Source organism: Osmerus eperlanus, chromosome 27 (genome assembly GCF_963692335.1).
Source record: "Osmerus eperlanus chromosome 27, fOsmEpe2.1, whole genome shotgun sequence".
Taxonomy (NCBI): Eukaryota; Metazoa; Chordata; class Actinopteri; order Osmeriformes; family Osmeridae; genus Osmerus; species Osmerus eperlanus.
The window spans coordinates 4668535-4681143 of NC_085044.1; the positions used below are offsets into that span (position 1 = coordinate 4668535).

Consider the following 12609-nt stretch of genomic DNA (forward strand, 5'->3'; position numbering starts at 1 on the left):
CCTTGTCTGAAATTCTTTATTTCCCGCCATCAGTGAGACAACGGCAAACAGATAGAACTCTCAGTCCATATTTATTTTCTAATTAGTTTGTTTTTGTTGTGTTCCATGAGTGCCAGTAATCTATCTAAACAGATGCTGCCGCCCGGCGCTTGAACGCAGCCTTTCCATTCGTTCCTATTGTAGATGATTTCATTGTCATTCGCAGAGAAGAGGTTGTACAATGCCACCTAACAGCACTTCGCCCTGAGTCATAGTTTACCAGGCTGGAGAGCACTTGCAATCCACCAAGTGCCTCCCGACCTGTAGTAGCTGAACCAACTGCTGTATCCACAACCCAGAACCGAATCAACAAACCAGTTGAGAGAAAAACACCATCAAACCAAACAGAATGTGGATTTAATCGACACAAAAGCAATGAGGTGACATGGTACACATTTTCCGTTGACAAATCCCTACTGACGAAACCTGATAATGAACAGAGAGACAAATTCCACATGACTTCTTTTCGAGGTCACATTAACCTCTTGTTCTACACGGTTTGATTGTGCAGTCAGGCACTTGCTCCACGCTCCCAACTCCTCCGGGGACCGAGAAAAATGTGCCGTCCCGGTCTCCGCCCTCCTCGGCAGCTGGGCTCCCTCTGATCTCATTGGGCCTCTTAAGTCCCCTCCGGTGCTCTGGCCCAATGGCTTCAGTGGAGGGGAGACAGTGGTCCAATTACCTCAGTCATTGTGTTCATGCTGCAGAGGGTCACTCTGAGCCTCCGTTTTGGCGAAAAGAAATCGCAGCCCAGGATGCGGGTGACTACGCTGCTTCGGTGTCAAGAAAGCGTCCCCCCTCTCCCTCATCGGACGTGGTATGGGGTTACGGGCTCCTCTTCCTCGCTACGTCTCATCATCTGGGTAAATACTCTAGCGGCAAGCCACTGACGTTCCTGCCTCTCAGGGCCTGGTCCACCGAGCGGATGTAGGAGTCGATGGCGCTCCTCATCTCAGGGGTGAAGGGGTCGAAGGAGGGCTTCTGCGCTCCCGAGCGTTTGAAGTGGCCCTCCTGGTGGCCGCGGGCACATATCAGCCGCTCCTCTGTCATGCTGGCGTTGAGGAAGGAGCTGATGAGGCGGACCTGGGGCAAGAGCGCCCTCTGGAGGTCTTCGTAGTGCACCACCAGGAGCCTGCGGCCGAATCGCAGCCAGCTGAGCGCGTGGGAGGACCACCAGGGGGCGTAGCTGTCGACAAACTCGGGCCACTCTGAGGAGAAGCGAAGAAAAGAACATGTCAAAGGACACAGGGGGCCAGTGTGTGGAGGAGTGCGAGAGAGTGTTATTATAGAACTGACAAAGTACATGTCACCACGGAAGATCCTCAAAACAAGCTTCCATTTCTCCTTTCCGGGGGCACAATTTCAAAACATCTTTGTAGCCTTGACAATTGATGTGTGAACAGTTGCCATGATTCATGATCTGTTAGGATAGCCTTCAGTCATGGAGCTCGACGGGGGGGAACTTCAAAATAGCAAACGGTTTGGTGAAATGGAAATGGATGGATCCTTTCTCACAGTGTAACCCCCAACGCGAGTTCCCCTTCCCTCAGCTCACGTCGTTCACCTTTGCTTCTCCACTGCGTGTCTGACGCATAGCCCAGGTGTCCGGCGCACTTGCGGTTGAACTCAGCCACGAGGGAGCGATAAGGGTTGCGGATGAGCAGGATGGCCGCGTCGAACATCTCAATCTCTCGCGGGCCGCTCTCGTGGGTCTTCACACAGATACTGCGGCCACTCTTCCAGTAGTCCTTCTCCCCTTTGAACCCTGACGCCCACAGAACAAAAGGATTTTCCGACACGCGACAAACCCTGAGCCGTCGCCTCCCATTAAAGGGATCATTATTTGTCAAAAGCATCGCGCCCGAAGCCCTTCATGCTAGCACTATGCAGCGTTACCTTGGTTGTAGAGTGCGCCGTCAAAGTAGAAGCTTCCGGTGTAGTAGCCCGTCACTAGCTCGATCAGGTGACGCACCCAGGTGTTGCCAGCCCCGGGGAAGCTGGAGAGAGCCACCAGGGTTCGGGAGCGCTGAGGCAGGAACATGCGCTCTCTGCACCTGGAGTCTGACACAGCCCACATTTCGCCACGTACAGGTTAAGCGTTTGACCCCCCACACGCACACGCTGAAAGCGAACGCGACACGCATAGTCGTTACGGTCATTTCCGGAATTCCGCGGAAAAAAAAATCTCCCTCACCAAGCACAGGAGTCTGGTGGACCTGGTAGTAGTCCCACTGAGGCTGGGGGGTGGCGTCGAGGCCACCCGCCTGCTCACACAGCTGGTCCTCCAGGGCCTGGCCCAGGCTGAGCAGGGGCGCTGCCCCGGCACAGAGACAGTGGGGCCTCCGTATCACGGCCAGCGGGAACTCCTGCAGAACACAAGCATTAGTGAAGCCCACAGGGAGACCCCTCTTTTAAGCCGCAGACGCTTCGCAGTCGTGCCGATGGCGGTTTGAGAGATTTGATGTTTCCTTTCAGGTGACCTCGATCTCTGCTGGACGTGTTTCCTCTCGCATTTTGAATCCCCCGGGCCCTAATGCATGTTGTTAGTTTGATTTCTTTTTTTGTTGTACTTGTACAGAACTTCAACTGTGACATATAAAGGGAACCATTTTGACCGAGGACGTCAGTACAAAAAAAATGGCATGTAGTAGACACGCTAAAAGCATACACACAGCCAGTCGCACACACAGACGCACACAGGAGCGGATCAAACAGAGTATGTCACAAAATATCACCAGGCAGCGTGCTCTTTTATACAGTCCATTTTCCTTTGGTATCAGGATCATAAAGGAGCATCCAGAGTGAAAGACTGATCTTAGACCCCATCTATTTCTCATTACAGACACATTAAACCTTAAACAGCCATATAGTCTTCCAGAAGCTTCATCTCAGAGAGCACGCCATTTCCATCTCCGGGGAGCGGAGACAGCCTCTGATCGATGGTGCCTCACATTTGCGAAACCGGGATAGTGAAAAATGAAATAAATGGATCAGTAATTTTCGTGCAGTTGGGACGGAAATCAAACCTTATCTGTGCAGGACTCTATGCAGGCTTGTGAAGTCAGATTTGGCTGGAGGGAGTGGACCGGAAAGGCCTTGGTGGTGTTCTTTGGAATCTTAAAGCAGCCACTGTATCGGACGTTTCGGACTAAAAGGGGAAAAAGAGAAACGGTTTGCAGACATCAGGCCAAACCCCTTCAACGCCAGCCACACCTTCACAGGAGACATTTTCTGCAGGAAGGCATTTGTTATTCTCGCGCCAAAAAGCCACAGTGAGCCATTGTTGTCCAAGGGAATCTATTTATATCCACCTATAAAAGGCTGATAGCATCCGGACGGCAGCGTGCATATACTCGGTCGCATGAATGCAGAAGTAAAGCACGTCCTGGACGGTTAACCAGATGACTTCACTCACATTTCCTGTGGCCCGGGATCTGCTCCTCCACCTTGTAGACCGAGAGACGCCCCACCCCTCCGCAAGGGGTCGCCCTCTCCCCCCTGCAAACCAGACTGCATTCCTCCTCCGCGGCCGGCGGGCTACCGATGCGGTTGCCACAGTGGCACTCGGACCCATACTCCAAGCCGGCATACCTGTAACCACTGCGGAGATGGGCAGACACACACACACAGTCTAACCGTCAGGAGTAGCCTTAGGCTGTCTGTAACCACAGGCTAGATTTAGCCCTTCGTTAACTCGTCCCGTGAGATACCAGATTGCCTACGCAAGCTAAATGTCGGACTTGTAAATATTTTAATTGGAACCAGCTTCAATGGAACGCAGCATTGACCTTCCCCTCAACCATATGTTTGTTTGCCTGCTTTTATTGTTGGAACACTGAGTAGAGGTTGGTAATAACCACCAAAACAAAGAATGGGGCTGGGGCGAGATCAAGTCTAGCCCTTTTTTTTTACACCTCAAGGGCATTGTGAGTCACCCTTTTCTTCCCCTCCTTCCTCCTTTCTTCTCTCTCATTTGTCAAGAAGGACTATTCAAAGTGACCTTTTTATATTTGCTTCGAGCTTCCTATAAATTGCGCGGACTTTTACTCTACGGCTGGAGCTGAAAGCGTGACTCCTCTCTTCATATGGGTGGAGGGAAGGCCCAGCGGAGCTGGCGTTTGAAATAACCCCCTGCCCCATCATGCTGCATTGATTCCTCTGGCTTCTTCTGTTCTGTGCCAGTGGTAATCATCTTGTTGTTGTTTTTGCTGTTGTCTGGATGTGGTCAGGATATAATTCAGTTGAGATAGGAAACGCTGAGCTTTCCCCTCCCAACAAAACCACCACAGAACAAGAGCACAAAAGGGACCTTTCAACAATACCGAGCCTTGGGGAAACTTGACCCCCGACCCACTCCCCTAATGGTTAAGCAAAGCGGATTGTTGACGGATGGAACAGTAGATTGAAAACAGGAGATGTTTATTTTTGCTTTCCACCGCTCCCTCTCTCTCACCGTCCTCCAAACTGCTGCCTCTCCTCCACCACCCACCCACCGCACCCCACCACCACCACCGCCACCACCCCGCTTTCACCCAGCCACCTGGCTCCACGGAGAAACACAGGGGCCTATTCATCAACATGACTGAGATGGGCTAATTCACTCAAGCTGCGTGTCGTGTGTGGCGACATTCATCGGGGGAGGGGGGGGGGGGGGGGGAATGCACGCATTACCTTTCGGAGCAGGTGTCTTGACACAAGGAGCTGGTCATTTTGCGCGTGTCGTACAACACCGTTCCTCCCAGGGCTCGCTGACTGGCTTCGTGCAGGAAGCAACCGACGTAGGTCCCTTTCACCGCGACAAACGCACAAGCAGATTACGGCATTTGGATCAGGAGAGCTGTGTCGTGTTTGTGTGCGGGTTGAGCCACGCCGCGCACATTCGCTGTGCTAAGCTGGCGAACCCCAAGGGTTTGGAACAGCTGAAGCGTCCTACCTTTATGTCTTCGGCCCCCGTGCAGAGCAGCTCTCTGCTCCTGGCTCTCCGGGGCCACCCCGTGGAACCAGCGACGGTGCAGCCGCCGAACCCCGACGTTCCGCGACGCGGGCCAGTGGCGCCCGCTCCTGACGCCCACTCCCGACGTGCCCTGGGAGGCCTCCCATCCGGAGCGCGCCCTGACGCCCAGGGCGGGGGCCCTCGGCAGGGTCGGCGGGGCGGGCAGAGCCAGCGGTGGAGGGAGGCTCCCGGGGCCCGTCTGGGGCCCGCGGACGCCGGAGCGCTGCAGAAGCAGGATGCTCCCCGCCATCAGATAGGCGATGCCCAGGAACAGGAGGAGCATCTGGGCCCGCCGTAACAAGCAGCGCAGTCTGTAGAGGGGTGTTGCCATGCCCACGCTAGCTTGGCTTGGCTGGCTGGCTGACACCGTCACCCCTCGGAAACGTGCCACTCCACGGTTGGGGGGGGGGGGGGGGGGGGTTCTACGGCCTCATCGCAGCGTCAGTCTAACCTCATGCTGACCTTTCCGGGGTGCTCCTCGACGATCAGCGCCACGCTGCCTTTAAGCTGCCAAAACTCGCTTCTCTCTCCGCATGTTTCCGTATACGAGGACCCCGAGAGCGGCCGCGGCGGTAATCAGATTCCTCGGATGGCTCGCAGCGGAGCAGGAGTTGGAAGTAATCTCCACGGCAACGGTCAGCGGAAAAAACCCTGAGCTGAGTAGCTGGGGAAGACCTGGAGCACAAACAGAGGCTAGTCATATTCGAAATGGCAGAGCATATTTCCTCTTTGTATACGAGCACAATAAAGACTGCGGGGGGGGGGGGGGCTGGGAGTGGTGGGGGCGGGGGATTAGACCCACAGCTTCTGTTGACATATGGGCTTGAGATTCTGTCTTGGAGAATGAAGTCATTTTCCTTACAATGTGCTGTTTGACTTTTCTCTGTGAGCGATGGCGAGTAGAAGGTTATATCCCAGTGTGAGAGAGAAGCACAAAACCCACTTGAATAAATACTGGGCCTCCTTTGAAATATGTCTCAACCCAGCCCAGTATAATATGGATGAGGTGTTTGAACCATGTTTACGTATGGTTACTCATGTTTTCTTATTTGTACCATGACTACCAATTACAAACAATTGACCAAACCACTCAAAATGAGAAGTTTGAAAATGTTTGTGAAATAGAAAGCGATGCATGTCCATTGAAACGCACACAGCATTTGTGGCCCATTCCCAGAGCATTACAGAAGCACAGTCAAATAATATTAGTCACACTGCACAGTACTAATATCTGTCTAGTCTTTAAGCTATGTCTGCTCTCACTGCAGAAGTGAATATTTGAAGTAAAACGGTGCTATTTATGGATGAATCCAATGAAAAAGGATTATTCTAGCAGACATATCTGGTGCTACATGTTTTAAAAGATTAATGTACAGTAGCTTTGGATGGGTGAGAGAGGGAAGGAGTCGGTGGGGAACATTCAGTTGTTGATTGCTGAACATCTAAGTGCCCTCTGGACCTCTCCCTATACTGGTTCGACAGACAGCTACCGAGAATGATGTGATGCATGATGGTTTGAATGTGTTGTCCTGGGAATAGCCTCCAGCGTTCATGTTGAGATGAGAAATTCTTAGGATTGAACGGAAGACTTAGTGCAAGCATTATTTTGCCGGTTTGTTTACTTTATAATATTTGAAATATGCATTGATAAACCATTTGGGCGTCTTTGAAAACTGGTTGCTGAAAATTCCAAACTGGTTCTGATTGTTTGTCATATCGCAGCAAATTCAGCACAATGGACAACAACATGATCTGACAACATGTCAGAGAATACTGAGTTCCCTCTATTTCACTTTCGTCGGGTCCACCACACACAGTTCTCGTTGTAGAATACGAACTGGAATGAATAACTGTTCTGGCGGATGGAAGCAACAGTTTGCACACAGAACGGTCTCTTTATACTAGGTTATTGTAGACTTGTGGGGACTTCAACTTCTAAAACTATTTAAAAGGAATATGTAAGAAATAAACTACAACTGAATTGTATTCATGGAAATACATTTGCGTGTGAATTTGACCATTTCTAACTGAGTGCACGGTCGATGTAGTCTGCACGTAAAAAACAACGCATATTAATGCAGAATCTGCCCGAGAACACGCAGCTTCAAATCACTGTGAACTGGATATAAATCTGAGTAAATCTGTTTACCTTCGATGTTACATCATTCGGAACAGCATACCAATGTCAATGCCGAATCCGGCGATGGGATCGACCTTCACTTCTGTTGAAGACCTAAACCATCTTGATTTTTGTCTTCTCCCGAAAGGTAGTTATATAACCGTTCTTGCTCTCTCTCTCCTCTCGGTCTCTTCGACACTCTCCGTTTCAGCGCGTTATAAACGAGCCAGGGAAATCAAGGGGGAGCATAGCCTACTCATTTGCATTGGCGATCCCAGCGCGTCAGAGACTCCCTGAGCCGTGCAGGGAAAACATGTCCCCTAGCTGTACAAGTGATCATAACCCAACATTCCGTAGGGTACTGTAACGCTGCTTATTAATCACAAGAAGCGGTTGCCATTTTCATGACACCGTGCCGTGCTATCCTTCTGTGGTCAGCGCCTTTACTACTGCCAAATCTATGGTCCATAGATTTGGCAGTAGTTTTTTGAATGTTTACAATCGATGTGAAAATGGGATGGCCGACCATGATAAAAGGATGCGCTGATTGATTGTAGACGACAGTTGGAAATGTGACAGCAGCACCATGGACAGCGACATGTCGTGTCAGTCTCCTGCCCTTACCGTCAGGCCATTAAGGCCTACAGTAGCTACACTTGACGAATCCTAGCTGCATGCATGACTTTTACTTCCTGCTCTGTTCAAATGGCATGAGCCCCATAAATTGCTGAGAATATCTAACAGACCATTAAAGCAAATCCTTGTATAATTTTGCACTAATATTCAGGAAATGGGTGGAATTCCTATGAAGATATTACATATGCATCTGGGGCACCAATGTATTGGTTAGAGTACACCCTGTTAAGAGTCAAACAGAATGCTCTATGAGCTGAAAAGCCCATGTGCAAGGCATGCAAGACACTTGCAACACCTCTGATTGCTATGCTGTTATTCTCCTGTATGGAGTGTAATCACATTTTTTTTATATAGCCCTTTTCCCAAGCAATGGTGTCACGCATGCCCCATAGAACTGACCCAAACCTGTTTAAAACCCTCAAAGACGACAAAGAAATACTCAGAGAGAAACTCTGGGAGAAGCCTTGGGAGGAGTACTTTGGTGAAAAATCCCCGTCCTTCAGTGACGGCTGGTTTTAAAGAGAGGTGCAGAACACAGGCTGAATGCAATTATGCAGGAAGAACAACAGCGATAAAAGTCAAAAAGAGAGAGAGAGAGAGAGAGAGAGAAAGAGAGAGAGAGAGAGAGAGAGAGAGAGAGAGAGAGAGAGAGAGAGAGAGAGAGAGAGAGAGAGAGAGAGAGAGAGAGAGAGTTAGAGAATGTGGAGGAGGAGTTACAGTACCAGCGAGGGTAAGATTCCCACCGGGTTTGTAGAGTTTAGTGTAAGACTCACTAAAAATAAAGGTTTTTTAATGTAGTCTTGAACCTTAAGATGCCGTCAATCTCCCTGATTGAAACAGGAAGTGTGTTCCAGGGAGAGGAGCTTTAAAGAATGCTTTGTCCAACTGACGTTTTCATCTTGCAACACAGTAATCCACCTTAACATCCATGCTACGCAGTCACGCACCTCGACAACCACGCTACAGCACACACAAATGTTCCAGTTCGCATTATTTGTTGTTTCGTCATACACAGTTGGAGTCAAAGGATCTCGTTATTCAGTCCAAATTATTTTCACCTGGCAGCTGTGCTGTTCTTTCATAGCTGTCCTTGGACATTCTTGTACAGGTGAGGTTCAATGTTTTTAAATTTGTATGCTACATGTCTGTCTAGAACAGTGTGGATTTTGGTCAAACGAATTGCAATTCTCAAGTTTTTCTCCCTAAGCACGCTGCCCGTGAATGGATTACTAAAACGAAGACAGTAAAAAATAAAAAATAAACGAGAATCTGGGAATTACAAATCTCTCCTGTTTTCTGTCTGACATCTGCCTCAGTCCTCTACTTTATAACAAATCCTGCCGGGAGCTCTTGTAACTGTAAAACTGGGCCTTGTCCATTCTCTCTGGAGGGAGCCAACATGTCTGTACATGTAAAGGGGTTGGGATTATTTCTACCTCAATTTCTGTTCCCATGACAGTCCCCCACCAGTCATGGGACTCACACTCCCATGACTGGGGAGAACCATGCTATGCCTTCAGTCATTATCTCAGCCTTGTTCAGAAGTCAGTCACCTGCCCATTTGACATAAGCACTTTATGGAAACTGCAACACAGTCAGATGTGACCTAGCTGTAAAGCGTCTGAAAGGAGATAGTGAATGAGTGGCGTTTTTACTGGCCTGGTGGCCAGACCATCGACCAACCCCTTGCCGGCACGATAAATCAAGCTGTGCTTTTTCTTTACCATGGCTTCTTTGCAATGGGTGGTTTCAAGTGCCCTGTGGTGCTGCTGTAGATGTTATCTACTAGCCACGACAAGAACTGCTGTGTTACGACACAGGCCTGCGAGAAAAGAAAAGGGTTTCATGACATAACTTGTGGGATGACACAACAGTGGTTTACACTGCACGGAAGCTGTGTCTGTCGGATTTAGATGGTGTGGATGATGAGTAGCCTTGCAAGCCACTTGAGAAGATTTCCAGACCTCTTCAATCCAGCCGTAGATGTGTGGTTTTCCCCCACGTGGAAAATCTAAAGGTGAAATCCTCAACCCCTTACCTTCTTGGTTTTAGAATTCCATACAGCCTGTCAACAGTGTATCTTCTTCTGAGTTGAACAAGGTCAGAATGATCCTACCCAATCGTTTGAAAAAGATCCCTTTTAAACCCCTTGTTTCGTATTGTCCAGACTGGAGGAACAGGGCCTCTTGCACACATGCCTTAGTCAAAAATAATACCATTACTGCTTCGGCCAAGGTCACAGAACAATCAGGAAATTGATTATGAGAAATTCCCCCCCCCCCCATCCTCCGCCTTTGGGGAATAAACTGGATTAAGGCACTCCGATGACTGCGGAGTTGAGGCTTTGAGGATTGAAAACACAATCAGCTTGCTGTACATGCTTTCTCAGGTTCACTCATCTTTTAAGTAATCACTGGAGGAAATAGGACACCCAGTGCTGGTGAGAGATATTATCCCTGTCATCTGTCTTGCATGGGCTGACATAAAGTAGCTTTTCTTTGTTGTGGTGGCTTTAGACATGGGAACATTTCATGTAAACCTGAAGCATTAGAAAGCAAATTACCCTTAAGGCACAGTTGAGGCAAGAATCAACTTTAGTCCTCAGTGAAAACCATCCACTTGTGCTGTGGAATAGCTCGCGTTCTTGAGTGGAACTGATGAGAGAGAGAGAGAGAGAGAGAGAGAGATCTCGCAAGGCAGAAGGCCAAAGACGAAGCTTGGTCTGGTGGTATGTGAGGGCTGATGCGACACTGGCACAGGGACACCAGTGTCCTTGCAGGGTCGACGGTGTGCTCGGGTGCTCTTCAGCACCATTCATGGGCAGGAATGGAGCGCCAGTATCAGTTGAGAACCCACAAACCCTTTCCCATATCTGTGTTACATGCAGCGTGCTTCGTCGCACAACAGCGAAATGTCCTCGGTTCATGCGTGGACCTCAGACTCCTGGAGAGAGGCGGTGAAGAACATGTTTCTGAAGAAAACAATGGGCCGAGGCTTATTCTCTCTCTCTCTCCCCTTTATCCCTCTCTCTTCCCTCGTCGAACCCTTCACGGGCACTTCAGAGGAGGAGAGATAGCCCCTAGTGTTTATACTTCACACCGCATGACTTATGCATGAAGAAGATCCTCTTCATTCATCTCGGAGACGGCCCGCTGCGTGAGCCGGCGCTCTGAGTCGTCGGGGATCACTCTCGCGCCATGTCTTTCTCGCCTTTTCATCTTCCCCTCGGGCTCAGCCGCCACGCCTGCCGCTCCGGGTTGCCAGCAGCCGGGAGCGCAGAGTCGGACTGAGAGGAATCGAAATGGACGGATGATAGACCTGGTTCCCCCCAAATGGGGCCACTTTTCTCCCTCCGCCTGTGTGTGTGAGTGCTCCGCCCGGGTGATTTTCGGTCCATTTAAAAGCCTTCGAATCATGTAGATCTTGGCCTTCTGGAGCTTTGTCTCCCCGTCTGCTGGCAGTTTGCGCGGCGTTAAATCACCACGATGCCTTTTTTTTTCCGCCTTGGGTTTTTACGAGGAGACGCGTCACGTGCTGCAACACACGTTTTTCTTTCATCCTAATTGGACCGACCAGTGTCGTGGCAACAGCCCCATCTGTGAGAGCAGCATCTTTCATTGCAGTCCAGTCGAGTTGAGCCACTGTTGTCTGAAGCCGTTCGTAAACCTGAGGTGAAAGAAACTTAAGCTCTTGCCCGGCAAAGGTAATGAGGAAGAGGGATTGGAGACCTGCGCACCATGTCCACGGTGGCTAATTAGAGAGGGCCTCGCTGTTTTTTTTTTATCACAAAGGGCAAACTGTAACCCCACACACACACACACACACACACACACACACACACACACACACCACCACCTCTCGCCCTCACCCGCAAACAACACACTAATGGGCTTAGGTCCAATAATGAACGGGTGTGTAAGGCACTCAGGGGTTGAATGTGTTTCATTTTATAATTAAGAGATTGATAGCGAGAAGAAGCCTGTTTGGGAAGGAGGGATAGGACTGCAGGGAGGCACTCGAGCCAATGATGCCCGAGATTATCGATTTAAGGGGGAGGAAAATAAATGACGGGAAGAACAGATGTTTGGAATCGCAGGAGGTGAAACTTCATTTGGTGACGCCGTGTGTTAGGGAGTCAGGTGGCTGAGCGGTTAGGGAATTGGGCTAGTAATCAGAAGGTTGCCGGTTCGATTCCTGGCTGTGCTGAATGACGTTGTGTCCCTGTACTTACTGTAAGTCGCTCTGGATAAGAGCGTCTGCTAAATTACTAAATGTAAATGTAGACCGCTTAGGCAAGGAATGGAGATTGTTGCTACAAATCTGTCGATGTCGGTTTCCTTTAACTGACAATCGTAACACTATAACTAGGTAGGTTACAAAGGTACAAAGGTAAAACTCTAGCCTTGCAGCAGCCAAGAAAGAGGAAAGAGGAATAGGAAATTAATTATTATGCTCTGTGTATTATTACCCCTGTGTGTCACCTGTGTTCAATTGCTTTGTACACACGTGTTTTGTTTTGTGCGATTCAATGCTGGGGACACACAGGGGTAATCACCGACGCGATACACATGTGCGCAAAACAATTTACTAAGCAATTGAACCCGCAGATGACGCACAGGGGAAATACTCACAGCACTGAGCAGGTACGCTGGAGAAGGCCAGAGCAAACATGCTTTGTTGACTCCACCTTAGACCTATGGCGGCGTAGGTCTACGGTAGCCACGCTAGAAACAGAAAAACGGATCAGCATCACCTTATAACGTGATGTGTTTCTTGTTGTAGCAAGATGTTTACACACTTATCACGTATCCGGTGTGCTGAG

The 12609-nt window shown here is 49.6% G+C and overlaps 1 protein-coding gene across 1 annotated transcript; it reads right to left on the reverse strand.

Moving 5' to 3' along the window:
• Positions 1–378: 378 nt before the first annotated feature.
• wscd1b (WSC domain containing 1b) lies at positions 379–7533 on the reverse strand. Its single transcript, XM_062453385.1, has 9 exons — positions 7182–7533; positions 4973–5707; positions 4711–4825; positions 3455–3639; positions 3066–3187; positions 2234–2405; positions 1936–2100; positions 1604–1804; positions 379–1247 (listed from the first exon to the last, which is right to left on the reverse strand). The coding sequence occupies exons 2-9, from the start codon at positions 5361–5363 to the stop codon at positions 895–897; spliced, it is 1704 nt and encodes a 567-aa protein (XP_062309369.1). The 5' UTR covers positions 5364–5707; positions 7182–7533; the 3' UTR covers positions 379–894.
• Positions 7534–12609: the final 5076 nt, after the last annotated feature.

Coding starts and splice junctions, on each gene's coding strand:
- wscd1b (XM_062453385.1), bottom strand. CDS start 5,363: ATGGCAACACCCCTCTACAGACTGCGCTGCTTGTTACGGCGGGCCCAG. Junction 2,406..3,065: donor TAGAGTCCTGCACAGATAAG/GTTTGATTTCCG, acceptor TGTGTTCTGCAG/GAGTTCCCGCTGGCCGTGAT. Junction 2,101..2,233: donor CCACCAGACTCCTGTGCTTG/GTGAGGGAGATT, acceptor GGGCTGTGTCAG/ACTCCAGGTGCAGAGAGCGC.